General features: G+C 38.4%; 1 protein-coding gene across 1 annotated transcript in view; it reads right to left on the reverse strand.

Annotated features, from left to right (window-relative positions):
- Positions 1–301: 301 nt before the first annotated feature.
- baiap3 (BAI1 associated protein 3) overlaps positions 302–27,921 on the reverse strand; it is an 85,191-nt gene continuing 57,571 nt past the window's right edge. Inside the window, exons 16-33 of the mRNA XM_062990328.1 lie at positions 22,655–22,745; positions 22,508–22,564; positions 22,160–22,257; positions 16,258–16,309; positions 16,002–16,153; positions 15,686–15,809; positions 15,226–15,369; positions 15,032–15,127; positions 12,080–12,295; positions 7,867–7,935; positions 7,691–7,770; positions 7,329–7,437; positions 5,603–5,674; positions 5,431–5,514; positions 4,231–4,351; positions 3,974–4,097; positions 3,323–3,528; positions 302–405 (exon numbers count right to left, since the gene is read on the reverse strand). Coding sequence (XP_062846398.1) covers positions 302–405; positions 3,323–3,528; positions 3,974–4,097; positions 4,231–4,351; positions 5,431–5,514; positions 5,603–5,674; positions 7,329–7,437; positions 7,691–7,770; positions 7,867–7,935; positions 12,080–12,295; positions 15,032–15,127; positions 15,226–15,369; positions 15,686–15,809; positions 16,002–16,153; positions 16,258–16,309; positions 22,160–22,257; positions 22,508–22,564; positions 22,655–22,745 — 1,999 coding nt within the window. The remainder of the gene's footprint in view (positions 406–3,322; positions 3,529–3,973; positions 4,098–4,230; positions 4,352–5,430; positions 5,515–5,602; positions 5,675–7,328; positions 7,438–7,690; positions 7,771–7,866; positions 7,936–12,079; positions 12,296–15,031; positions 15,128–15,225; positions 15,370–15,685; positions 15,810–16,001; positions 16,154–16,257; positions 16,310–22,159; positions 22,258–22,507; positions 22,565–22,654; positions 22,746–27,921) is intronic.

A 27,921-nucleotide genomic window follows, 5' to 3' on the forward strand; every position in this document is an offset into this window, starting at 1 on the left:
TTAAACCTCATGTAAACCACAGATACCAGACTTTAAATAACATTCAGAATCTAATCAGACAGAGAAGCAGCTAAACATTCATAAAAATGTACTACTGTCAGTTTCATAAAATTCTCATTAGCTCATCTGGTGAGCCAAAAACACACACTCAAACACACACTGAAAGTGCTGAAAAACGACAAAATATAGCTCACTTTTTATAGACAACAGATAAAAATAAATTTAAAAGTGTTTCTTTTAAAATGGCAAACATAGTACAACAGGTAGAAAAGCACGTGTAATATTATGCAGCAGTAAAACATTACTCTTCCTCCATTGACTTCTCAATCTCCTTTAGCCTCCTCACAAATTCTTGAGCCTCTCGGTCTCCTGTTCTTGCCTCCAGCATCTTCATGATCGGCTTCTCTGGAGCGGTAACAGAAACAACAGTCGAGTAAAATATAAGAGCTAAGTGATCAACTTGTGCAACATATCACCTTAGCTTACACTGTTACATTGAAGGAAGATATCAAATTTTGAGAAAAAAACATTATGACTTCTTGATATATATGGTAAGTAGGGATACACTCTACCCACGATGCAATACGATTCATAATACTGGGTTCACAATACGATTTTTTCCCGATTTTTTTAAACAAAATGAAATTGAAGACAAATTATGACAAAGTTTCCTTTTATTATTTCTCTCTAAAATAATGAAATAAAATAATGTATTTGTGCTTATCTTTTATTCATCTAAATAATGAATGCCCTTTTATTTCTGAGGTAGGTACAAACTATGCCAAATAATGCTTATTGTGTAAAAAAACTGAAATGACACACTCAACCAACCACATTTTGTTGCTGATGGCATTAAAAAGTTGGTACGACACTGGGACAAATGCAAGGGAAGGTGACTGTAGAAAAGTGATGTGATCTGTTTTTGAAATATTTAATGAAGTTTTAAAATGTGCTGAAACTTTTTGAAGAACCCTCATAATAAATACATATTAATTTTCTTTGCAAGCAAGCTTGTACTAGCTTTTACTAAAGTCTAATTAGTGGCAAACAATTAAAAAAGCCAGGGCTGGATCTAGCAACTTGGCTCCGTAGGCAACATTTATCATCACTCATCACTCCCTCTAATCTCATTCAAAACAGGACATTGAGGAACCAGAACATGCTAAGAACTATAAACAGTGCTTAAAACACATTAAATGATCTGAAAAATATTCAAACTGAAATTACACATTTAAGCCAAAATAATGAAACATGGACATGTGCCTTGGATATCATAATATTCTCCAACATTACATTTATATTAAATAAATAAGGAGAAAAATGAATACAATACAATTACAGAATAACTCTGATTTTACACGTCGGTCATTATTGTCCTAAATCTATTACCAATATATGTCATTGCATAAGGCAAGATGATGAAAAGCTAAACTTATCTAGGGATTTGTATATAATAAATTTTTTAATGTCAGTAGACATCCCCTATTTAATGTTTACCAATTATTACCAAAATATTTGTATTGGATGACTAAGTTTAGCATCTGCATAGACTGTATAAGGGTTAAGGTACTGGACTAGTTATCAGAAGGTTGCTGGTTCAAGCCTAACCACTGCCAGATTGCTTCTGTTAGGCCCTTAAGCAAGGCCCCAAACCCTTAGTTGCTCAGACTGTATACTGTAACTGTAATGTAAGTCGCTTTGGATAAAGGTGCCTGCTAAATGCTAAAAATGTAAATGTATGCACAGATTAGGAAATTCATATGTAAAAAAAATAATGATTTTACCCAACTTGCATTCCTAAGGATCTATAATTTATTAAAGCTGTAATGGTGCTTGCCCAGTGGTGGATTTGAACACCAAACCCCTGTGTACCACACAGGTGTCTTTAATTGGGTGAGCTACCACACCAATTAGGAATAGGACCAGAGTGCTTAGTAGTCTGATCATGGAATAGATAATTTAACTATAAAACAAAAGACTCTCTGAGTGGGACTCGAACCAAGGTCATCACGATACTGAGCAAATACTCTACCACTCAGCCGCTGTAGAAACTGTTTTTACTCAGGTGGATAAAAACCAATAAGCTCAAACAATTACAAAAGGAAAATACAAAAACCACCCGTTTTGGGGAAATGTTTGAGCGGGAAAAAGCTAAGAACAAAGGACTGCCAGGGGAAACACTGGCCACCTCAAGATTCACTAGGAAAAGAAGAAATTATTACAAAAGGCTTTCACAACAGGAGAGTAGAACTACAATAGGTTTAACTGAGAGAATAAGGAACTAATATTTTAATATTTACTAATATATATATATATATATATATATGTATATATATATATATATATATATATATATGTATATATATATATATATAATTTATTTCCTTTTTTTTTTCTTTTTTTACCATTTTTAAAACCCACCTGTATTTAAAACCCACCTCCATTCGTATTTATTTATTCTTTTGCAAGAGGAATTTGAGACGCAAGAGAAATTAGGGTGAGAGTGATAATGTTTGATATGCACATCTGTTTTTATTCTTCTTTTTTATGTTTCTTTTTTTTAATTGTATATTTTCCTAAAATTCTTTCTTTTTGTGTATGTTTGCTCACATGAGACAAAGACCCAGCAAGTTCTGACTGCTTCTCTGTCTCTTTATTGACCTGTGCACAGGTGCTGTGCATTAGGCCTGATTGCTGGCTCGCTGTTGACCCCTAGTGGCTGGAGTCTGCCTAGCCCCAAGACCACCCCTTACAAAAGCTTAAGCAAATTTATTAAGTTTCTAATTCTGTTGTACTATGTTTAAACTGTATGAGTGTCATACAAAGCAACCAATGATAGTTCCTGTCTGTAATTTAACCCTCATGTTCTGTTTGGGGTCTTTGAGACCACAGAGCCTCTCACAAAATATCCTTAGCTTTTTTCAGTCAGTTTGATATTTCATGACTTTTCCTAATCTCATGGAACCTGCAAATAAACAATATTTTTATATTAATATTGTGTTATAAACACCCCCTAATTTATACACTTCTGTTTGGGGTCTTAGAGACCCCAGCTTGAACACATGATTAAAGTCAGTAGATTGTCTGTCTTTTACACACATACACATGCTCAACAATTAACAAAATCTCTTACCACTCTCCCTCTCCGGTTAATTTGGTGAATTAATATTTTCAACCCAATGTAATTTTATTTTACCTACACAACACTGGATCTCTGGGACCCCAAAGAACAAAGCAGTAAAGTCAAGGTCAACAAAACACAAGGGTTAAAAATAATAATTTAATCTTATTCTGCACCTTCAGTGGATGAAACTGCACTTACCACTTGGTTTCTGACGGGACAGGTGTAGGATAAAAGGCTGCAGGGTCTTCCCTGCAGGGGTGGCATTGGGTCGGCCTGGCCAACAGAAATCACTTAACGGTGCCACTGCCTCTCCCGCAAAATCATTAGTGGACAGCCAGTCGTAATCCATCACAGTAAAGGTGAGGCAAGCACATCTGTGTCGGTACTGCTCAGGACTTACATGACTGTAAAGACAAAGCAAGGATGAGAGAAAATGCCTGCAAGTACTAGTCCACTGGTAATTACCTACATACATTTTGAATTAACTTACATTTCTGCATCAAAGCCTGATACAAGGACTAATCTAATCTAATCTTAATGTATATCATGTCTATAGTTGTTTCATGAAAATAACATGTTTCAATGGATGTCTTTAGGTTTTCCAGTTAATGAAGTGTAATTAGTGGTAGGAATTGTCACACACATTCGACAAAGGTCACACACATTCGACAGTGGTTTCTGGCCACTGTATAATTAAGTTGGCCAACCAAAACATTAAAAATGATTTCTATGTATTTTTGTCAGAAGTCCAAGATTCTTGTCTTTATTGCATTTTACAAAATGTCCAAGCTTTCTGGAATAGGGTTTGTACCAGTATTGTAGTCAGGAACATATTCAAGTCCAACTTACAAGTAGAAGAGCTCATCAAAAACTGGGTGTAACGTTTTAAGCTTCACTTGAGTTCGTTGACTTCTGGAGTTTGGAAAGAGGTGGTGAGGGCAGAGCTCCACTATGACAAATGGATCACTAAGACCTAAAGAAGCAAGTAAACCCATAATTTGATGCTCTTTATATTGCAATTCACAACTAAGAAAACGGCTAGTAATACAACCAGTAAACACACAAAGGCATGTTAATGTTAAAGTCTAGTACAAGGATAAGCTTACCATTGGCATCAAGGGCAATGAGATCAGCTGCATGCAATATCTCCACAGTGAGCCTTTGTTCAGGTGCATCATAGTAGCATTTAACACTAATGCGACCAAAACGACTGTGCTTCAAGATTCTCTGAAATGCAAATGTGTTATTCAAGCAATAAATGATATAAGATCTACAACAGATTAGAATTCAAATGTTAGACAACACAAATAAGCTGGCTTCTTCTTAACACCAAAGATGAAAGGAAACACTTATTTAACCGTTACAATTACTTAAAAGGAACACATTTTGAAAAAGCAATTTTTCATCTGAATCCTTGAAAGAGTTTTGAAACCAAACAACTTCACCCCTTCCATTGGGTATTTCTTTTAAAGCTACACCCTAAACACACATGCAATCATGCATACACACGATACACATAATTAACAGGCAGGTAGAACACCTCCTCGCTCTGATTGGCTAAATACTGTCTGCAAACTCAGTTATTTTCTCCTATTTAAGGAGCATTCCATAAAAAATTTCTGAACATACACTATATGGCCAAAATAATGTGGACACCACACCTATTTTTAAAGTACTGTTCTAGCGTGACTGTGCCCCTGTGCACAAAGTGAGGTCTATAAAGACATGGATTGATGAGACTGGTGTGGAGTAGTGGTCTGCAGAGAGTCCTGACCTCAACCACACTGAACACCTGTGAATAGGATTAGAAGCATACAGATGCTCTTATGACTGAATGGACACATGTTTCCACAGGCACTTTTATTAATCTTGTGGAACAATAGCAAAACGAAAGACTTAATATTAAATGAGATGTCTGAACACACAAGCTTGTGTTCAGACGTTTACATAGGCCTCCTTTTGGTCATGTGGTGTATATAATGTACTATATCCCACATCTGCTGTGGCGAACAAAAATAATTAAAACGTACAATTCTATTGCTTTTTCTGCTCTTCCAACCTTTGCTTACACTAAACTAGCTAACAACTAAATATCATGCAAGCTAATTCTGTTGGTATAATAACCAGCTGAGACTGAGACCCAGTGTGTCAGCTCTGGTGCAAAAACACATTTAATTCTATTGAAAATAAATGGCATAAACTTTTAATCATCAGAGGATGAGAACTGTTTGCAATGACTCAGCTCCCAATCAACACCTCTTTGCTCAGTAGGACTGGAGCCAGAGCACAGCAGGGCGGAAACCTACCTGCTGGGATATTTTCTCCAAGAAATACTGCTCAATCAGTTCAAAGGAGGAGCACTTGTTCAGTCGCAGTTCGTCTTCCAGAACCTGAAGCAGCAGAGGGGTTAAGCAACCAGCAGGTCATTTATTTAGTACCAGTGGTCACCAAATTTCAAGCTAGTGAGACTATTTTTACCTTGTAGTCTCCACTTTTGAGGTCCTCTAAGAGCAGGCCTTCACCATTGGCATAAAAGAAACGCACCAGGGTCTAAGGAGAAAGGCTTTTATTAAAATCTGATGGATGAAGACAGAAAAAGCTGACCTTTGACCAAGGTCAACCAAGGCTACCATGGCCCAGCTGCCATTAATCACCATCCTACTTCATTGTTATAGCAGTAGAAGTTATTCCTACACACACAAATTTCACAGAATGGAACGTCTGCATTAAAAGACCAAATATATGGAGGACAGCATGTTCACCCACCCACGTTTTCATGCAAATCTGTCCTGCACTCTTGCCAGTTTCTTTCCTGTGGAATAGTTCTACTTGTCATTTGTGTGGGGACTTCCCCAGTTCCTGCCAGAATGTCTGATAAATATTTTAATGCCAGGATTCCAAAAGTGGAAACGGAAAATGGTAAAATAACAAAGTTGGAGCATGCTTCTACATGAAACCCACCAGTTCGCCACAAAACTATATTTAGTAATTGCCTGTCACTCATTGAAATCTAGCGGTTGTAGCCAATTTAGCTGCTGCTATGTTATTGGAAGGTAGGAGGACACCAGTATGAGATACTAGTTAACACACAAAAAAAAAAAAAAAAATCAAACACACGGTCAGTAAACAGAGGCAACGATCAAACCCTGGCCCCTGGGGCTGTGCAACAACATTTCCTGCTGTTTAGCTTTACCGCTCAAACAGCATGCCTCATCAATTAAATTGGACTGGACAATAGAACAGTACATTAATTGTTAACCATGTTAGTAAACCACAATATTATATACACCCAAAAGCATGGGGACACTCCTCCTAATGATTAAGTTCAAGTTTCTGATCACAACTATAGCTATCAAACCCAATTATAGTCAATTATATGCAACCATTAAGGTTCTTTTTAGTCTTTTTTCCATATAGTGTAGCTTGCCATAGAAGCAGATACATCTGTAATGCATATATAATGTCAATGTTTATTTCATGTTTTTCCACCCCAAAGAAAGCTGTTTTTGGCCAGCAAACAAGTTTGTTATTAGCACTGCAACCTGGTCTGGAACCATTGATATCAGAAGCTCACGCTGGAGAAATTTTCAGTCAAAATAGCTAATAAAGAATGTGTTTACTATATTAATGAGCCAGAGGCAGTGGGGGTTCAAAAGAGTATAATTAGCAATTTACTTGGTGAGATTAAATGTTCTTTTCTCTGTCAATCAAAGCAACACTAGTCTATTAAAATATCAGCCATCTTCTCACACAAGAAGTGCGCACTTGTAGAAGTGCAGACCTATGGTAAGGGTGGGAAACTGAAAAAATGCTCATTAAATTTGTAAAACAATACTCTCATTTTGTAAATTTACAAAACAATTTTTGTAAAAAGAAATGTAAAAAAATTCCATTTATTATTGTCAAATTTTAACTTTTATCAAAAGATCAGATTCATTGTATATTTATTGGAGTCCTAGTATTGATCTAGCTAAAAATCTGAATTTAATAATAACTAGTGCCATCACATGAATTGAAGAATCAATTGCTAACCAAGTGGCTGTTGTGCATATAAAAAGACTTGACTGGTGGATATAAATTCCTAATAAATAAAAGTCAATGTAAACAACAAATGCATTGCAATTTTTAATCCAGAAAGAAATCAATACATTACAGAAAGAATGACGGTTGCTTATACAATCTTCATTCCAAGATCATCACTTACCTCTATGGTATACTGAAACCGGGTGTAGAACTCAACCTGTACCCCTCTGTTTTCAGCCACTGAATCCAAGATCATCCTCAGTAGCAGCTCCCAGAGACTCTGGAGAACCCTGTGATCACCACAGTATCACATTATCAGGCGGTTTGCATAGATATTCTTGGTGTTGCATTTATGTATTGCTGATTTTATTATTTAAAATGATTTTATTTATGAATATAAACATAATCTTACACCACACATGACACACTAAATACTTATAACAGTGCTGTAAAAAAAAGTAATTGTGTTCTCAAAACCTCTTTCTTTAAAAAAAAGCATGAAAATTATATAAAATGGCATTTTATATAATTGGGGGTAATTACCTCACCAGGTTCTCCTTCACCAGTGACTTAGTGAGGATAACTAAGGTGCTATCAAGGTATTTCATCAGTGGAGACACAGCCTGGAACAGTTTACAACACAAGGTCAGAGTTTTACATATTCCTGTAGCTCACCCACTTATTATCAAAACTAATCACAGGAAAACCATTCTACTTACCTCATCATTATTAATAGTGTCTGGAGAGAGGCTGATGTGCTGAATGTATCTCTTTAGCTCAGGAAGCATCTGACCCAAATTAAGAACATTATTTAGAGTAATCTGACAACAAACCTCTGCAAACTACTGTACATAAGATCATATTCTAATAAAAAGCTTCTACAGACTTCTTATTAGAAGTGGTCCAATACTGCAGAAAAAGAAAAATGAAAAGAAAAAAAAATACTACAGAAGAAAAATTTAAAAGACTCTTGTCTAATGTCTAAATCACACGTGTCAAACTCAAGGCTCGCGAGGGCTTAAAAGTCTTAAAATACACTGTAAAATCATACATAAACTGCATCTCCCACAATGCATGCCCATTTTGTGACCTGCAAAGTGTCCACATCCCGCCACTAGATGGCCGTGTTTCCACATCAGCGTTAAACTGAGGCGGTTTTCCAACAAATGGTGTTGAGAAATATTTACAAATAATCCCAAAATGTACAAGAATTTGTTTGAATTGAAGCAGAAGGAGTGTACAGTAATTTAATGAAAGATGGGAAGGTGAATACAAGTTTGTGCTTCAAGAAGAAAAACTGGTACGTCTCTTGTGTTATGAGGCCGTGTCTGTGGTAAAGAACTACAATATAAATGTATATACAGTGGGGAAAATAAGTATTTGATCCCCTGCTGATTTTGTAAGTTTACCCCCTTACAAAGACTTGAACAGTCTATAATTTTTATGGAAGGTTTATTTTAACAGAGAGAGACAGAATATCAACAAAAATCCAGAAAAAAAACATAAAGGTTATAAATTAATTTGTATTTAATTAAGGGAAATAAGTATTTGATCCCCTACCAACCAGCAAGAATTCTGACCCCCACAGACCGGTTATGTGCCCATGAGGCACACAAATTAGTTCTGTCCCTGGATAAAAGACACCTGTCACAGAATCAGTTTATTCCATTCAAATCACTCGACCATCATGGGCAAGACCAAAGAGCTATCAAAGGACGTCAGGGACAAGATTGTAGACCTGCACAAGGCTGGAATGGGCTACAAGACCATCAGCAAGAAGCTTGGTGAGAAAGAGACCACTGCTGGTGCGATAATTCGAAAATGGAAGAAATACAAGATCACAGTCAATCACCCTCGCTCTGGAGCTCCATGCAAGATCTCACCTGGTGGGGTAAGAATGATTCTGAGAAAGGTGAGGTCAGGCCACAATTACACGGGAGGAGCTTGTCAATGATCTCAAGGGAGCTGGGAGCACATTCACCAAGAAAACCATTAGTAACACACTTCGCCGTAATAGATTGAGATCCTTTATCTAATATGTGTGCCTCATGGGCACATAACTGGTCTGTGGGGGTCAGAATTCTTGCTGGTTGGTAGGGGATCAAATACTTATTTCCCTTAATTAAATACAAATTAATTTATAACCTTTATTTAATGTTTTTTTTTCTGGATTTTTTGTTGATATTCCGTCTCTCTGTTAAAATAAACCTTCCATAAAAATTATAGACTGTTCAAGTCTTTGTAAGGGGGTAAACTTACAAAATCAGCAGGGGATCAAATGCTTATTTTCCCCACTGTATACATTATAAATAGGGCTGTCACACGATTTAAATTTTTAATCGCGATTAAAGAACCAAATTAATTGTGATTAATCGACTGCAAAAAATAACGAAACAAAATTTGAACAGTTATGCACATTTTTATTGCAAGAAAATGTTTACCAATAAAAAAATAATAAAATTATGATAAAATTATTAAATGTAAATTATCTTTAGAAAGTTGTTAACAGCTACCCATCTTCCAGCCAGTTGTTTCAGCCAAGTCTGTTGACATTATCTGGCAAAAGTGAGAATCTTTTCCTGTTCGTAACCCTGCCACTGAAAACAGGCGCTCAGGGTACTACAATCAACCATTTCTAGATGCAACACATATAACATCATGTAGACCCACATCATTAACTACGTGAAAGTGTCTATAGTCCATTGCAATCCATTTAACACCAGTGTTTGTAATTTTGCCATGACATGTAGAGTCCATGGGCTTTCCATCCAAATTCATCTGAAATAAAGTTAGACTGAGTCTGAGCTCATTTTGCCTGTAATCGTATTTGTGCGCGCTGATGCCTGACGAGACAAAGGCGTGCTTTGACCAAAGATGATATTGAAGCGTCAGTTAATAACTGTAATTTTGTCTAGTGATAAAAATTATGATTTAAAATACTTTATATTTGGCAATATGCAAAATATGTTAATATGTTAAATATGTTAATTAACGCGATTAACGACAGCCCTAATTATAAATATACAGTATATATTTGGCATTTTGACACCAAACAGAATTTAGCCTCCAAGAATTGTCCAAAACTTAAAAGGCAGACTGCAATCACAGCAGGATACATTACAATCAGCCCTTTGAGGGCCACCATAATGCAGATGTGGCCTTTGGTGAAAATGAGTTTGACACTCCTGGTCTAAATGCTCTCGAAGTCTAATGACTAATACATTAGTTTTAATATATGTATAATTGATGTTCAATATGCCCTTCTAGTACCTATTGTGGTGCATTTTAAGTACCTTATAAGTAAGATGTGTGATGAGTCACTAACATCCCTTTACGGCTGATTCTACAGTTTGTAGATGGTTAAAGCCTAGTGTTTATTTTAGCTTTATAGCAGGATTTTGAGTATTTTATCATTAAAAGATTTAGGGAAATCTGGAGAAATGGCAATGTAGAAACCCACTACTTGATGCCCTTTAATCCCTCACACAGTACTTAAAATAGACATGCTTCTGTGACAAATAAATGACAACCAAAACTAATATACACTTTTCAAACAGCAGATTTTTAAAAATTATGTATTTATGCATTTTCTCCCCTTTTTTTTCCTGACTTTAGCGTATCCAATTACCCAATTGCATTATGCTTCCTCTCTACTAATGTTAATCTTCACCCTGATTGAGAAGAGCCAAGACTAACACACGCCCCCTCTGACACACGTGCAGTAGCCGACTGCATCTTTTCACGTGCACATTCACGTGGATCAGCTTTGTGTACAGAGAGACACACCCTGATCAGCGCATTATCCCTCAACGCTGTTCAGGCGCCATCAATCAGCCAGCAGAGGTTGTAATTGCATCAGTTATAAGGAATTCCCGTCCGGAACAACAGCCAATCGTTGTTCATGTAGGCGCCCAGCCTGCTGGACAGCAGAGCTGAGATTCGAAATGACGAGTTTGAAATGTCAGCTCTGGTGTGCTAGCATGTTTTACAGCAGTTGATTTTTAAAACCACAGCCACAAAGATTCAAACCTTTGGCATCACATTTATTTTTGTGTAAATAGACAATAAAATGGAGTCACAAAGATGGCAATAAGAACCATCAAAAACAAAGGGGATTATATTTCATTATTACACAAGTAAGGGCCAGTGATAGCTCAGTGGTTAAGGTACTGGACTAGTAAACAGAAGGTTGCTGGTTCAAGCCCCGCCACCACCAAGTTGCCACTGTTGGGTCCCTGAGCAAGGCCCTTAACCCTCAATTGCTCATCGTGTTCCGCTCATTGTGTAAGTCGCTTTGGATAAAAGCGTCTGCTAAATGCTGAAAATGTAAATGTAAATGTACACAAAGATCTGGAATAAAAACAGATTAGGTAGTAAGATGACCTTGCTGGCATTAAATATTCCTCTACTTTATTTTAAATATAAACAATATAAAGTTCGGTGCCACATTTGGCATAATTTGTATCTCATTGGTTAATCATTACAGCCAACTGAATATAAAGCCTAGGGGAAGTAATGGTTTGGCAAAGTAATACAGCATCATCACTTTTAATAAGCCAAAAAAAAAAAAAGACTAAAACCGATGCCTGGGTGTGTTAGATGTACAGAGATAATGACTGATTGTAATGTGTATGGACTGAGCTACTGGTTATTGGAAGCAAGCAATTATTAAAGTGAGCCCACTGGCACAATCCAGTAAATACAATGCTGCACCAATTAGAACAGCTGAGGTCCTTGTCATTTAAGACCAGAAAAGCAATAACAGAACAATTAGTCTTTAAAATAACTATTCATACACTTATTTACTTTATTATCGACTCCCACGTTAAGAGATGTCTTCTAGCCCCTAACCCGAGGATGCTTCTAATTTTAGCATTAAACCCTAGACAATGAGATAAATAGTACTTTTCTTATAAAACACAATAGCAATACCTTATCAGTGAGATGTGTAATAAGTCTCTTAGCCTCTCTCTGCATGTCTAGATCAGCATTGTAGAGCTGACCATTCAGGGCCTTGTTCACCTGCTCCTTGCCCTCAGTGCCACATGACTCTTCCATGGCCTGCTCCACAGCTCGCCAGTCCAGCTCCCGTGGCAAGCCAGATAAGTAGATGCGCACATATTCAGTATTGTTCAGTGCCACCGACAGCTGGCCAAGAGCAGGTAGGAGAAGAAGAAAAGAAGTTCAAGCGGATAAAGAGATAAAGGAAATGAGGGAGGGGGATAAAATAAGAAGAAATAGAAGAATGTAACAGGACTAGAAAGGTCTAAGAGAAAAGGATTGGAGAGTAAATGTCATGAGTTAGGATAGCTACAATGACATTGTATTTGTTTAATATTCTTCTTCGTATAATTTTATTTTCAACAAGTGCTTTATATTGGTTGCAAGGAGTGAATAACCTGGACAGGGTGCCAATCTACTGCTTTGCCCACCGACCTTGGCATTTTATTCAGGCAACAAAACTCTCTACTGTCAATAAGCAAATACAGTGTATCACAAAAGTGAGTACACCCCTTAGTGAAAGTTCCTGAAGTGTCAATATTTTGTGTGGCCACCATTATTTCCCAGAACTGCCTTAACTCTCCTGGGCATGGAGTTTACCAGAGCTTCACAGGTTGCCACTGGAATGCTTTTCCACTCCTCCATGACGATATCACGGAGCTGGCGGATATTCGAGACTTTGCGCTCCTCCACCTTCCGCTTGAGGATGCCCCAAAGATGTTCTATTGGGTTTAGGTCTGGAGACATGCTTGGCCAGTCCATCACCTTTACCCTCAGCCTCTTCAATAAAGCAGTGGTCGTCTTAGAGGTGTGTTTGGGGTCATTATCATGCTGGAACACTGCCCTGCGACCCAGTTTCCGGAGGGAGGGGATCATGCTCTGCTTCAGTATTTCACAGTACATATTGGAGTTCATGTGTCCCTCAATGAAATGTAACTCCCCAACACCTGCTGTACTCATGCAGCCCCAGACCATGGCATTCCCACCACCATGCTTGACTGTAGGCATGACACACTTATCTTTGTACTCCTCAACTGATTGCCGCCACACATGCTTGAGACCATCTGAACCAAACAAATTAATCTTGGTCTCATCAGACCATAGGACATGGTTCCAGTAATCCATGTCCTTTGTTGACATGTCTTCAGCAAACTGTTTGCGGGCTTTCTTGTGTAGAGACTTCAGAAGAGGCTTCCTTCTGGGGTGACAGCCATGCAGACCAATTTGATGTAGTGTGCGGCGTATGGTCTGAGCACTGACAGGCTGACCCCCCACCTTTTCAATCTCTGCAGCAATGCTGACAGCACTCCTGCGTCTATCTTTCAAAGACAGCAGTTGGATGTGACGCTGAGCACGTGCACTCAGCTTCTTTGGACGACCAACGCAAGGTCTGTTCTGAGTGGACCCTGCTCTTTTAAAATGCTGGATGATCTTGGCCACTGTGCTGCAGCTCAGTTTCAGGGTGTTGGCAATCTTCTTGTAGCCTTGGCCATCTTCATGTAGCGCAACAATTCGTCTTTTAAGATCCTCAGAGAGTTCTTTGCCATGAGGTGCCATGTTGGAACTTTCAGTGACCAGTATGAGAGAGTGTGAGAGCTGTACTACTAAATTGAACACACCTGCTCCCTATGCACACCTGAGACCTAGTAACACTAACAAATCACATGACATTTTGGAGGGAAAATGACAAGCAGTGCTCAATTTGGACATTTAGGGGTGTAGTCTCTTAGGGGTGTACTCACTTTTGTTGCCGGTGGTTTAGACATTAATGGCTGTATATTGAGTTATTTTGAGGGAAGAATAAATTTACACTGTTATATAAGCTGCACACAGACTACTTTTCATTGTGTCAAAGTGTCATTTTGTCAGTGTTGTCCCATGAAAAGATATACTTAAATATCTGCAGAAATGTGAGGGGTGTACTCACTTTTGTGATACACTGTATATACTGTATATATACACTGATCAGCCATAACATTAAAACCACCCCTTGTTTCTACACTCACTGTCCATTTTATCAGCTCCACTTACCATATAGAAGCACTTTGTAGTTCTACAATTACTGACTGTAGTCCATCTGTTTCTCTACATACATTTAGCCTGCTTTCATGCTGTTCTTCAATGGTCAGGACCACCACAGAGCAGGTATAATTTAGGTGGTGGATCATTCTCAGAACTGCAGTGTCAATGTCCACTCACTGTCCACTCTATTAGACACTCCTACCTAGTTGGTCCACCTTCTAGGTGTAAAGTCAGAGACGATCGCTCATCTATTGCTGCTGTTTGAGTTGGTCATCTTCTAGACCTTCATCAGTGGTCACAGGACGCTGCCCATGAGGCGCTGTTGGCTGATGATTTTTGGTTGGTGGACTATTCTCAGTCCAGCAGTGACAGTGAGGTGTTTAAAAACTCCATCAGCACAGCTGTGTCTTATCCATTCATACCAGCACAACACACACTAACACACCACCACCATGTCAATGTCACTGCAGTGCTGAGAATGATCTACAGTCAGTAATTGTAGAACTACAAAGTGCTTCTATATGGTAAGTGGAGCTGATAAAATGGACAGTGAGTGTAGAAACAAGGAGGTGGTTTTAATGTTATGGCTGATCAGTGTGTGTGTGTAAATATATATAGTTTTTTTTTTTTGGACAGTGTGGAAAAAAAATGTCACAGTTTAAAGTTCTTTGCTGAAATTGAACTGAATGTGTACTGATTTACACTTACAACATCTCCACTCTGAACAGCCCTCTACATTTTCCCATTATTACATTATTTAGGTATCTGGTGGTTGACCTGGTTGTTGTCAGATTATTTTGTGTATGCAATCCCATTTGTCTTTATTTTAAATGAAGACCCAGTCCGTTCAGAAAGCCATACCTGCACAGTGAAGGTTCGTTGATCCATACCCAGCTGATTCCTCTCAATCTTCCGCTTTAATAGCTCAGCATAGCACACAGCTTCACTGCATAAATTCTGCATTAAATCAAACCATACCAGTATTATTTTTCCACTCCTAAAATGATGTATTTAAATGTGTTTTGCTTGTTTTTTTGTGTGCAGCATGAGCTTACATCAGTGAGGCGAGTGATGAAGATGAAGGCCCCTGCTGAGTCAGGCCAGGCTAGCTGGGTCCAGAACTCGTGTACCTGGCTGAAGCATGCGGTGACATCGACGGCTGACAGGCTGTGTTTGGCTTGCTGTTGGACCGGCTCCAGCTGTGTAATCCACACACACATATAGCTTTAAAACTGCCTCGTACACATTTTATAAATCCATCTTACAATAATATTCTTACAAACTACACATTCATTTACAGAAATGTGTAGATAAACACTGAAGCTGCAACCTGCTGGCACATTTTAAATTGAGATATTTATGACTGAAGAAGAGAAAGATAAATTTTTCACACTAAAGAAACTGAGAATCAAAGAGACTATAACATTCCTGGTTATTATGTACATTTCAACTATTTTAACACATTCCAAAGCTTGTGCAATCAGTTCAAGGGCTTTTCCCTTTTACTTAACTTGCCTTGTCAATCTCCACTGCCTTGCGGATCCTGTCAATAGATTTTTCATGCACAACCTGCAGCCATTTGTGGATGGAGGATTTAAACCAGTTGTGAAAACCAGTCAGTGCCAGCATCTTAGTATCCCTAAATTAAACACACATATGCAAAAGTGATAGTGTTATTTATTCACAATTTTTTAAATATAAACAGCACTTCCATCTGTCAGCCATATACTCTGTTTCTCCACCGTCACTCCTGTGATTCATGCGGTTTCATATGGTCAGGGCTGGATGGCAGTGATATTAACAGATGGATTCTGATGGATGAGTGACTCACTTGAGAGGCAGGAACTCCCTGAATCGTTTGAGGGTCTTTAGAGAGATAAAGACCTCGAACAAGGTCTCTCCCATGGTCTGAGAGAGACGATAATTCTCCTGTTCCAAAGTCCCGCAAACCCGCTCCATGGCAACGCTCACGTCATCAGCCACCTGAACCCAGAATGCAAAATCTCCATTAGCTTCTCAAGTTATCAATCCGTGTTTATTAGAATTAATTGGAGGAGAACTGCTTTTAATAATGTTTACATACGTACCAGTTTTTCTAGCTGTCGGTAGGAGATGCTGAAGAAGTCCACCTTCACTGAGCTACAAGAGAACATAGGCTCAGATTTATACTGAAATTTGTCTAAGTTTACTATAAATAAACTAGCAAATGTCTGTACTTATGTCAAACATGTTAAAAATATATTAATGTTATTCTTCAATCAAATGATTGCAAGTACACTTATCACACTTTTCAAAATGATAAAAAGTATACTTTTAATAAATACACTACCATGAAGTATACTTTTAGTTTCATTTAATTAAATATACTGCTCAAATACTTGTTTTTTTTTAAAACAGAGATCAGTGCATGGCTGATAGATACACTGATCAGACATAACATTATGACCACCTTCCTAATATTGTGTTGGTCCCCCTTTTGCTGCCAAAACAGCCCTGCAACTGTGATGCACTGTGTATTCTGACACCTTTCTATTAGAACCAGCATTAACTTCTTCAGCAATTTGAGCTACAGTAGCTCATCTGTTGGATCGGGCCACACGGGCCAGCCTTCGCTCCCCACGTGCATCAATGAGCCTTGGTCGCTCATGACCCTGTCACCGGTTTACCACTGTTTCTTCCTTGGACCACTTTTGATAGATACTGACCACTGCAGACCGGGAACACCCCACAAGAGCTGCAGTTTTGGAGATGCTCTGACCCAGTCGTCTAGCCATCACAATTTGGCCCTTGTCAAACTCGCTCTACTCCTTACGCTTGTCCATTTTTCCTGCTTCTAACACATCAACTTTGAGGATAAAATGTTCACTTGCTGCCTAATATATCCCACCCACTAACAGGTGCTGTGATGAAGAGATAATCAGTGTTATTTCCTTCACCTGTCAGTGGTGGAAGTATATTTTTACTCTAAAATAAATATATTAGAAGTATTTTTTTTAAATATTTTTAATGCACTCCAAGTGCACTTAGCATACTGATTTAATGTGCTTTAATTTTACTTCAAGTGTATAGAGGTAAATACGCATGCTGTAGTATACTTAAATTGAATTAAATATACCTAAAATAGTCCCAATTTAGTACAGTTTATTCACTTAATACAATTAAAGTCAAGCTTTAGTACAATTAAAGTATAATAAGTAAAAAAAAAAGTTGTTCCATTTTAGCACTCTTTAAGTGCATTGATTATTATTTTGACAACAATACACTATATATTAGTATACATAAGTCAACTTTTTTCACCAGGGTAATCACACAGCCTGTGCCTGAATTGCAAAGTCATTCTAAAAAAGCCCAAGCCAGAATGTTCATAATGTTTTTTTTTAATGCATTTTCTCCCTTTTTTTTCCCTGACTTTTTAGCACGTTCAGTTTTTACCCGATTGTGTTATGCTTCCTCTCTACTGGTACTGACCCCCGCCTCGATTGAGGAGAGCGAACTGACATACACCCCCTGCGACACGTGTGCAGTAGCCAACTGCATCTTTTCACCTGCACAAGCCAAGTTCATATGACGATCAGCCTTGTGCATGGAGAGCCACACCCTGATCAGCATTATTCCTCTACTCTGTGCAGATGCCATCAATCAGCCAGCAGAGGTCGTAACTGCATCAGTTATAAGGTCCCTATCCGGCTCCTTTCCCTGGATGAACAACAGCCAAACATTGTTCATATAGCCGGCCAGCCCAGCCGGATGGCAGAGCTAAAATTCGATACGATGTATTCAAAATCCCAGCTCTGGTGTGCTAGCATGTTTCACCACTGTGCCACCTGAGCAGCCTAGAATGTTTTTATTGAAATGTTTGATAGTTAAAGTCTACTCATTGAGCTATGATCAGGGTTGGCAAAATTTGCACTGCATACATTTTTTTCTGAATACTTCTAAAGTGGTTTAATTAATCTAAATTACGTAATTAGCTCAAGCTCCAATCAGAGGAAGGATGTAATTCCAGTTACCTAAACAGTAATTACAGTTTCACAGGATAAACAGACATAACCCCTTTTAGAAAAATGGCAGCGGATGTTTTACAATCGGTTTCGGGAGAGGTAATACATCACGTGCTAAAACCTCTTCCAAGTACCTAGGTTTGCTCAGAATTAAATGAAATATGTAGACACAAACCCGATACCCCATGTAATACTCCCTCTTTTGCATATGAATAAGGTGGAGAAGTGCACTCTACAGGTTGCATAGATCATCACTAGCCCTACAGGTTATACCAACCTGAGATGATGAGGGCTTGCTATCATCCTGTTTTAGATCATGCTAGGGCAAATCATTAACACAAAAACTCTGCTATTCCATACACAATTCCAATACCTCCACTTTCCATGTGCTGTGTTATTCCCTCTAATTTGCATTTGTATGAAGGAGGAATCCACCCATTGTGTTGCCTGGACCATGATTTTTTTTTCTTTGCATAATGTAGCTTAATGCATTTGAAACCAGGCAGTAAAGACTTAATACATCTTTGTCTTTTGATAACTATTAGTCTGAGAGGAGGAGAGATTGTATATACATCCCTTTTCTGAGGGCTATTACATGCTTTCTTTAGCTTATTCAACATGGCTGGGTAAATTAAATCAACAGGATGGCTTTAAAACAGTACCTTGAAATGGACATATACATGAAGGGTGGCCACCTGTCCCGGTTTTCCCAGGATTGTCCTTTGTAGCTCTCTCCCAGGAAACTTAATATCAGATTTTCTATAGGCTGGAGTTTCTGTTGCATATTATTCTTGCTTCCCACATGTTTTATGCTAAAGCCAACCCCAGGTGATCCACTCTGCTACCTGTTCCATATGCTCAGTTAAAATTTTGATTAAACATGAGGGCAAAAACCACAAAATTGGTCCATCTGTGATCAGAATGATTTTTTGTCTGACATATGTGGCAACCCTACCTCCTACCTGGATGGCAGGGCCAATTATATTGTCCTGGACATCAGTCAATTTAGCCATGGATCAAACTTGGCATGTTCTAATAAAAAGAAATTTTTTTTGCTGTGTCACTTGGGAGCTTCTGACAGAAACAATAACAGGTTGCCCAAGCTCTAGGGTTGCCTGAAGAGGATAAGACCCTGACTCACAAGGCTTCTTATCTATAATATTTTGGGCATTTTTCCTCTGTGGACCTGCTTTTCTATAAAGTTGCTTCGAGACAATGTTCTATGTAAAAACCTCTAAACAGTAACCTTTGGCTTAATTTTCTGTATTATTTAATCTGTTTAAAGAGACAGAAACACCCTAATTTTGATAAGTTTTGTACAAATGTATACATTAGCATTTATTTTGCAAAAAATGAATTACATGTTAAATTATACAAGGGTTCTTCAAAAAGTTTTCACACTTTTATAACTCTATTTATTAAAAATTTCAAAAACAAATGACATCACTTTTCTACATAGTCACCTTACCATGCTTTTTTTCCAGCGTCGTACCAACTTTTTAATGCCATCAGCAAAAATGAAAATTATCTTCCTCTTAAAGCTTCCAGTGCTCCAAAAAGGTGGAAATCAGATGGCGCTAAATCCAGACTATAAGCTCTCTCTTAGTCACTCAGACACGACCAGTTACTACTTCTCTCACCCTCACCGTTTCCAACCGAAATATAAAAGTGCGGAAACTTTTTGAAGATCCCTTGTAAAAGATGCCTTCACTTTGTTTTGCTGCCATATTGCCGTTGCATCATTCACTATGTCATGAAGTTGGTTTGTAAGTGAAGAAACCCGATGGCTTATGCATTCGAGTCAGTGAGGATGTGATTAACTGTGCAAACTTAAGTTTGTGCAGGGAAGCAGCCACTGGTTCCTCAGGGTGTGAAGAGGATGGGCAACACTCTGCTCTGAAAGGGTTGTCGTCTCAGAAGTGTCCGAAGTGAAGTCTGTGCGGTGATCCTGAAGCAGCCAATCAGCAGCAAGTATTGTAACCTTATCTAACAATTGCTAAAATGTAAAAGGACACAGTGTAATGTTTGAAACTAGGGTTGCCACGTATGTCTGACAAAAAAACCTGGACACGATCATACTTATGACCGATGGACAACTTTTGTGGTTTTGCCCTCGTGTTAAATGAAAATTCTAACTGAGCACATGGAACAGGTAGCAGAAAGTGGATCACCCGGGGTTAGCTTTATCCATTCATTGTACTTTTTCATATTTCATCCAGTCATTACTGAAGTAAGAACGTTTACTTTTCTTTTTGACTGGCCTGTCAGATTCAGTACACAGTCTTATCTTCGTCCTCCTTCTTGGCATGTTAATGGCCTTTCCTAGAGAATAATTTTACCATTAATTAGCTATCGTTAACTGCCGATTTGATGCCTAACTTCTAACTCCACAAGGACCCTCACGCAGCTGACTGACTGCCTGATAAAAAAATGTGTGAAGCAAGAACAGTATGCAACAGAAACTCTAGACCATAGAAAACCAGTAAATTAAGTGTCAGGGGAGAGAGCTAACATTTTCCGGAACTGACTGTTAAAAAGAAGGACAATTTTGGGAAAGCGGAAAAACGGGACAGGTGGCAACCCTATTTGAAACGTGTGTGAATTAAACTTCCGTCTACTTTTGCTAAGTCACTAAGTATGTTCACATTAATATCTGCCCTGTCTTTTTTTTTAATAAAAGCAGTTCATAGGTTTAAACACGGGTAAGCCTGCTAATTAGTTAGTAAGGTCATGCTATTGCCCATTTGCTAGCTGTAGTAAGCAAATAAGACCAGTTTGAACCACACATCTTTGAAGTATGTGACTGGAAAGTTTTAGTTTAAGATGGCATGGACAGACTTAGCTTTATAAAACAGATCCAACTGAACTACCTTGTTTATGATGTGTATATTGTATGTTACTTAAAAAAAATAGGCACCATGGCTACTTTTTCCAGTCTGTTCTGATTAACTGTTTGTCTACATATGTAAGCTATATTTTTACATATACTCTACATAGTCCTCGTGTAAAAGGTGCTCACCACAAATCCTAGCATCACAGCAAACTGGAGGATTCTCTTATTTTGGGGCAGCTAACCAACAACAAATAACAACAACAAATCTAGTCATCCAATTCTTTAATCATATTTCGCTTCCTCTACTTCCACTCCTGACTCCTAACTAACATCACACCCCCCCTCCCAGACCACTTTTTTTCACATACACCAGTCAGATTCATATGGAGAATCCGAATCGTACACTGAGTCACGAACCAATCTCCACTATCCCAAGACTTTATGCAGGCAGCTTCAATTAGCCAACATGATTGCATCAGTTATGAGGAACTCCAGCAGTGCTGCTGTGTCTGATCCACTCATACCAGCACAACACACACTAACACACCACCACCATGTCAGTGCCACTGCAGTGCTGAGAATGATCCACCACCTACATAATACCTACTCTGTGGTGGTCCTGAGAGAGTCCTGACCATTGAAGAACAGCAAAGGGGGCTAACAAAGCATGTAGAGTAACAGATGGACTACAGTCAGTAATTGTAGAACTACAAAGTGCTTCTATATGGTAAGTGGAGCTGATAAAAAGGACAGTGAGTGTAGAAACAAGAAGGTGGTTTTAATGTTATGATCAGTGTACATTTCTTAGTATTGTCACACTATAAAATTTAATGCTGCACCCATTGGCAATGCAATGCATTGATTTTTTTTAGTCTGGCTGTTCTTGTTTTGTACTGAGTTAGCTAATGAAAGCTAATTGTTAATATTAGATAATAAAAACGAATCTAGGTGATGTCACATGCTACGCTAGAACAAGATGGAGCTACACTTGCTTAAACAATGTAATTTAAATAGCTTATTAATAGATAGTTTCACTGAGTGGTAATCCATGTTTCATGTCCTTTATAATACTGTTATATTGGGGTTCGCTGAGCTCTGTATGAGACTAGATCTCTGCTGCTTGTCAAAAGTTAGTAAATCATTATGGATTATTACCCATGAAAAAGCTTGTTATAGACATTCTGTCCTCTTTGTACATCTACACACACTGCATCCACCACCTGAACCAGCCTTTTTAGTTGTTCCTCCACAGTCTATAAGGAAACATGGAGACCAAATTAATTAGCCAAAAAAAATCCTCCTGTCTGCCACTACAAATACCTTGGCTTTTCACTGACAGATCAATCAACAGACAACTAATCACTTACAAATTCTAAACACCATGTACATTTTTATTCATAATAAAGTATGCTGTATTACATTTTAAAAACTGCAAAATAGAAGCGATTTTTCTAGCAGTCTGAGAAATTTGCCCCTGCTGTATATAATACAGTAAAGACTTACCCCTTCATCTGGTTTAAAGTGTGAAATTGTTGCCTCATACCATTCAACTGTGCCTTTCTGTATTAAAAGAAAAATATGCAATTATTAATAATAGTTGAAATGTTTAATAATTGGCAACAATTGCTTCTGTGTTAATGTGAATAGTACCTTAATAACAGTTGCTATCTCCAGGTGTAGCTCATTGCGGTTATGACACACTGCCTTAAATGCTTGCATTGACTGCATCTGTCCAATAGTCCTAAATCACACATGGACACAGTACATGTAAAAGCTACTGACAAATAAAACATTTTAAATGAGTTGTTCAAGAATCTTACTAACATGCTAAGGCCATACCGTGCTGTGAAAAAGTATTTGCTTTCTTATTTTAGGTAGGTAGGTAGGTACAAAGCCATTTCTAAGGCTCTGGGACTTAACTGAAGAAAATTTGGACATGAAAATCACTTGAAGACCCATCCATGAAGTCACAAAAAACATAAAAAAACTGCAATCTTAAATAAGGTGCGCATTAATGATAGAATGGAATGCCTTTATTTGTCATATATACAGTGCCTTGCAAAAGTATTCAGCCCCCTTGAACTTTTCAACCTTTTGCCACATTTCAGGCTTCAAACATAACGATATGAAATTGTAATTTTTTGTGAAGAATCAACAACAAGTGGGACACAATCGTGAAGTGGAACAAAATTTATTGGATATTTTAAACTTTTTTTAGAAATAAAAAACTGAAAAGTGGGGCGTGCAATATTATTCAGCCCCCTTGCGTTAATACTTTGTAGCGCCACCTTTTGCTGCGATTACAGCTGCAAGTCGCTTGGGGTATGTCTCTATCAGTTTTGCACATCGAGAGACAGAAATTTTTGCCCATTCTTCCTTGCAAAACAGCTCGAGCTCAGTGAGGTTGGATGGAGAGCGTTTGTTTTCAGCTCTTTCCACAGATTCTCGATGGGATTCAGGTCTGGACTTTGACTTGGCCATTCTAACACCTGGATACGTTTATTTGTGAACCATTCCATTGTAGATTTTGCTTTATGTTTTGGATCATTGTCTTGTTGGAAGATAAATCTCCGTCCCAGTCTCAGGTCTTTTGCAGACTGCAACAGGTTTTCTTCCAGAATGGTCCTGTATTTGGCTCCATCCATCTTCCCATCAATTTTAACCATCTTCCCTGTCCCTGCTGAAGAAAAGCAGGCCCAAACCATGATGCTGCCACCACCATGTTTGACAGTGGGGATGGTGTGTTCAGGGTGATGAGCTGTGTTGCTTTTACGCCAAACATAACGTTTTGCATTGTGGCCAAAAAGTTCGATTTTGGTTTCATCTGACCAGAGCACCTTCTTCCACATGGTGTGTCTCCCAGGTGACTTTTTATAGATATCTTTGAGAAATGGCTTTCTTCTTGCCACTCTTCCATAAAGGCCAGATTTGTGCAGTGTACGACTGATTGTGTCCTATGGACAGAGTCTCCCACCTCAGCTGTAGATCTCTGCAGTTCATTCAGAGTGATCATGGGCCTCTTGGCTGCATCTCTGATCAGTCTTCTCCTTGTTTGAGCTGAAAGTTTAGAGGGACGGCCGGGTCTTGGTAGATTTGCAGTGGTCTGATACTCCTTCCATTTCAATATGATCGCTTGCACAGTGCTCCTTGAGATGTTTAAAGCTTGGGAAATCTTTTTGTATCCAAATCCGGCTTTAAACTTCTCCACAACAGTATCTCGGACCTGCCTGGTGTGTTCCTTGGTCTTCATGATGCTCTCTGCGCTTTAAACAGAACTCTGAGACTGTCACAGAGCAGGTGCATTTATACGGAGACTTGATTACACACAGGTGGATTCTATTTATCACCATCAGTCATTTAGGTCAACATTGGATCATTCAGAGATCCTCACTGAACTTCTGGAGTGAGTTTGCTGCACTGAAAGTAAAGGGGCTGAATAATATTGCACGCCCCACTTTTTAGTTTTTTATTTCTAAAAAAAGTTTAAAATATCCAATAAATTTCGTTCTACTTCACGATTGTGTCCCACTTGTTGTTGATTCTTCACAAAAAATTACAATTTCATATCGTTATGTTTGAAGCCTGAAATGTGGCAAAAGGTTGAAAAGTTCAAGGGGGCTGAATACTTTTGCAAGGCACTGTACATACACATATGTACAGTACAACAAAATTCTTTCTTTGCGTATCCCAGCTTGTTTGGAAGTTGGGGTCAGAGCGCTGGGTCAGCCATTGTACGGTGCCCCTGGAGCAGAGAGGATTAAGAGCCTTGCTCAAGGGCCCAACAGTGGCTACATGGCAGAGCTGGAATTAGAACTCTCAACCCTCCAGTTGACAGCCCAAAGCTCTAACCACTAGGCTACCACTGTCCCTGATTATACCTTTACAAATTAGTCTCCATTAAGACCCTCATATTTGACAGCGGCGGCACGGTGGCTCAGTGGGTAGCACTGTTGCCTCACAGTCCTGGGCGAATAAAATTCATTTAAATAATAGCAAGCCCCAATTTTCTTTTTATTAAATTAGTTTTCCATATATATGAAAAACACATTTTAATTCAGTTAACCTATTTTAAATAAGAGTATAAATTAAAGTGTTTTCACATTTCTACTATTTCATAGAAATCGAAATGATCTTAATTCATTTTAAACTAAATAATTAGGCTTTGTAAAATGTTTTATTTTTCTGCTTATAATTTTAACCAAGTATGCTGTCAGACCAGTTTTTTGTTACAGTTACAGTTTGTTTGGTCACTGTTGTGAGTATGGTGCTGTATACCAGTAATATTGACTTATTGGTTTAAACCAGTACTAAATTTGACATTACTGACTTTAAGAGCAACGGCTGAAAAAAAAGCCCCACAGGATATCAATTTTTCCTGGTCCTTTGAGCCAGTACAGATCAGCTGGAGAGTACAGAGCCAGAAAGGGCACAGCTCACTTTATTATCTATACTTTATTAAAGAGTCCTCAGAGTTAAGCCTTTTTTAAACCTCGCTATTTGTATATTCAGGAAATATTCAGGCCCCCAAACATGTACACTTTGTGGATTTAATTTGTAATTAATATAACTGGTAAGAAAATACAATAAGAAAATAAAAAATAAAATATTTTATTAAAAAAGTATACCAACCCTTTATTTAATACTATGTAGAAACCCCTTTGGCAGCAATTACAGCTGATATGTCTTAAGCTTTGCATTCTCTTATGAATTTAAATACTTTTTATTCAGTTTGCTCTTCTCAAATATGGAAAAAAAAAATAGAAAGTAGAATAAATATATACAATGTATTCTGGGGGGAAATTGGTTCGGTGCTTTAATATGTGCATATGGACATGCATAAAATATATAAATATGTGCAAATAAGAGATATGAGGTAGCAAAAGGCTCCATGGGGAGAAGCATGACTGGTACATTGCAGTACTAAATGACTAAATGTCCCTGGTTGAAAAGTCCTGTGTCATGTGCGTTCTTGTAACAAGGAAAACAGCGATGGGCAATAGCAGTGCCATCAACCGTCTAGCAGCTTCAGATGCTGTCAAAGTGGACGATGTGAGATCGTGATTGATATATATTGAATTTCTGTCTTGCCACTTTGCTATAAGGGTGCTGCAGAAATGCTTGTCCATCTATTCACAGGACATCAGTAGATCGTTCAGAGAGACCATAGGGTTATGGCCCAATTTGGCCTGGCAGCCAACTCTCAGGAGGATTAAGGATCAAGCTTCTTTCATTTTATATTATTAAGGCCACTGTGATCCTGGGAACACTCAAAGCCTTAGAAAATGTTTTATACCTTTGCTTTCATCTATGCCTCACCATAATTTGATTGCATAGATTAACAGACAGTTCCTTGGGCTTAAAGGCTTGGTTTTTGCCCTGACAATACTGTGTAAATTGTGTCAATTCAAATTGCAGCAGGTGGACTACAATAAGGTTCTAGACACATCTTAAGGATAATTAGAGCAAACAGGATGCACCTGACATCTGGAGTGTCACAGAAAAAATACTTTTGTAAATATCTGGAATAAATAATAATAAAAAACCCTGTTTTTACTTATATAGATGATTAAGTGTAGATTAATGGATAGAGATTAAATGTATAACACAATAAAGTGTTAAAAAATCTGAATCCAGTGTATACACATTTTTGCGAAAGTGGTAGCCTAGTGGATAGAGCTTTGGGCAATCGAAAGATTGTTGGTTTGAATTAAGGTTCTGCTATGCAGCCACTGTTGGGTCCTTGAGCAAGACCCTTAACCCCTAACAATTGCTAAGCCTGCGCTGGACTATGTGGAAAAACTTTATTGTATTGTACATGTGTACATGTATATATTTTTGGGACAGTGGTAGCCTAGTGGGTAGAGCTTTGGGCTATCAATCAAAAGGTTGAGATTTAAATCCCAGCTCTGCTGTGCAGCCACTGTTGGGGCCCTTGAGCAAGGCCCTTAACCTGCTCAGATCCAGGGGTGTCATATAATAGCTGACTCAAACAAGCTGGGAAAAACACACATTTTATTTTATTGTATATACACTGATCAGCCATAACATTAAAACCACCTCCTTGTTTTTACACTCACTGTCTATTTATCAGCTCCACTTACCATATAGAAGCACTTTGTAGTTCTACAATTACTGACTGTAGTCCATCTATTTCTATGCATGCTTTGTTAGCCCCCTTTCATGTTGTTCTTCAATGGTTAGGACTCTCCCAGGACCACTACAGAGTAGGTATTATTTAGGTGGTGGATCAATGACATGGTGGTGGTGTGTTAGTGTGTGTTGTGCTGGTATGAGTGGATAAGATACAGCAGCGCTGATGGAGTTTTTAAACACCTCACTGTCACTGCTGGACTGAGAATAGTCCACCAACCAAAAATATCCAGCCAACAGCGCCCCGTTGACCACTGATGAAGGTCTAGAAGATGACCAACTCAAACAGCAGCAATAGATGAGCGATCATCTCTGACATTACATCTACAAGGTGGACCAACTAGGTAGAAGTGTCTAATAGAGTGGACAGTGAGTGGACACGGTATTTAAAAACTCCAGCAGCGCTGCTGTGTCTGATCCACTCATAGCAGCACAACACACACTAACACACCACCACCATGTCAGTGTCACTGCAGTGCTCAGAATGATCCACCACCCAAATAATACTTACTCTGTAGTGGTACTGTGTGGGGGTCCTGACCATTGAAGAACAGCATGAAAGGGGGCTAACAAAGCATGCAGAGAAATAGATGGACTACAGTCAGTAATTGTAGAACTACAAAGTTCCTCTATATGGTAAGTGGAGCTGATAAAATGGACAGTGAGTGTAGAAACAAAGAGGTGCTTTTAATGTTATGGCTGATCAGTGTATATATGGCAAATAAAACCATTGTATTCTATCTTCTATATGAATGTTTGTGTGTGTA

Source organism: Trichomycterus rosablanca, chromosome 2, assembly GCF_030014385.1.
Source record: "Trichomycterus rosablanca isolate fTriRos1 chromosome 2, fTriRos1.hap1, whole genome shotgun sequence".
NCBI lineage: Eukaryota > Metazoa > Chordata > Actinopteri > Siluriformes > Trichomycteridae > Trichomycterus > Trichomycterus rosablanca.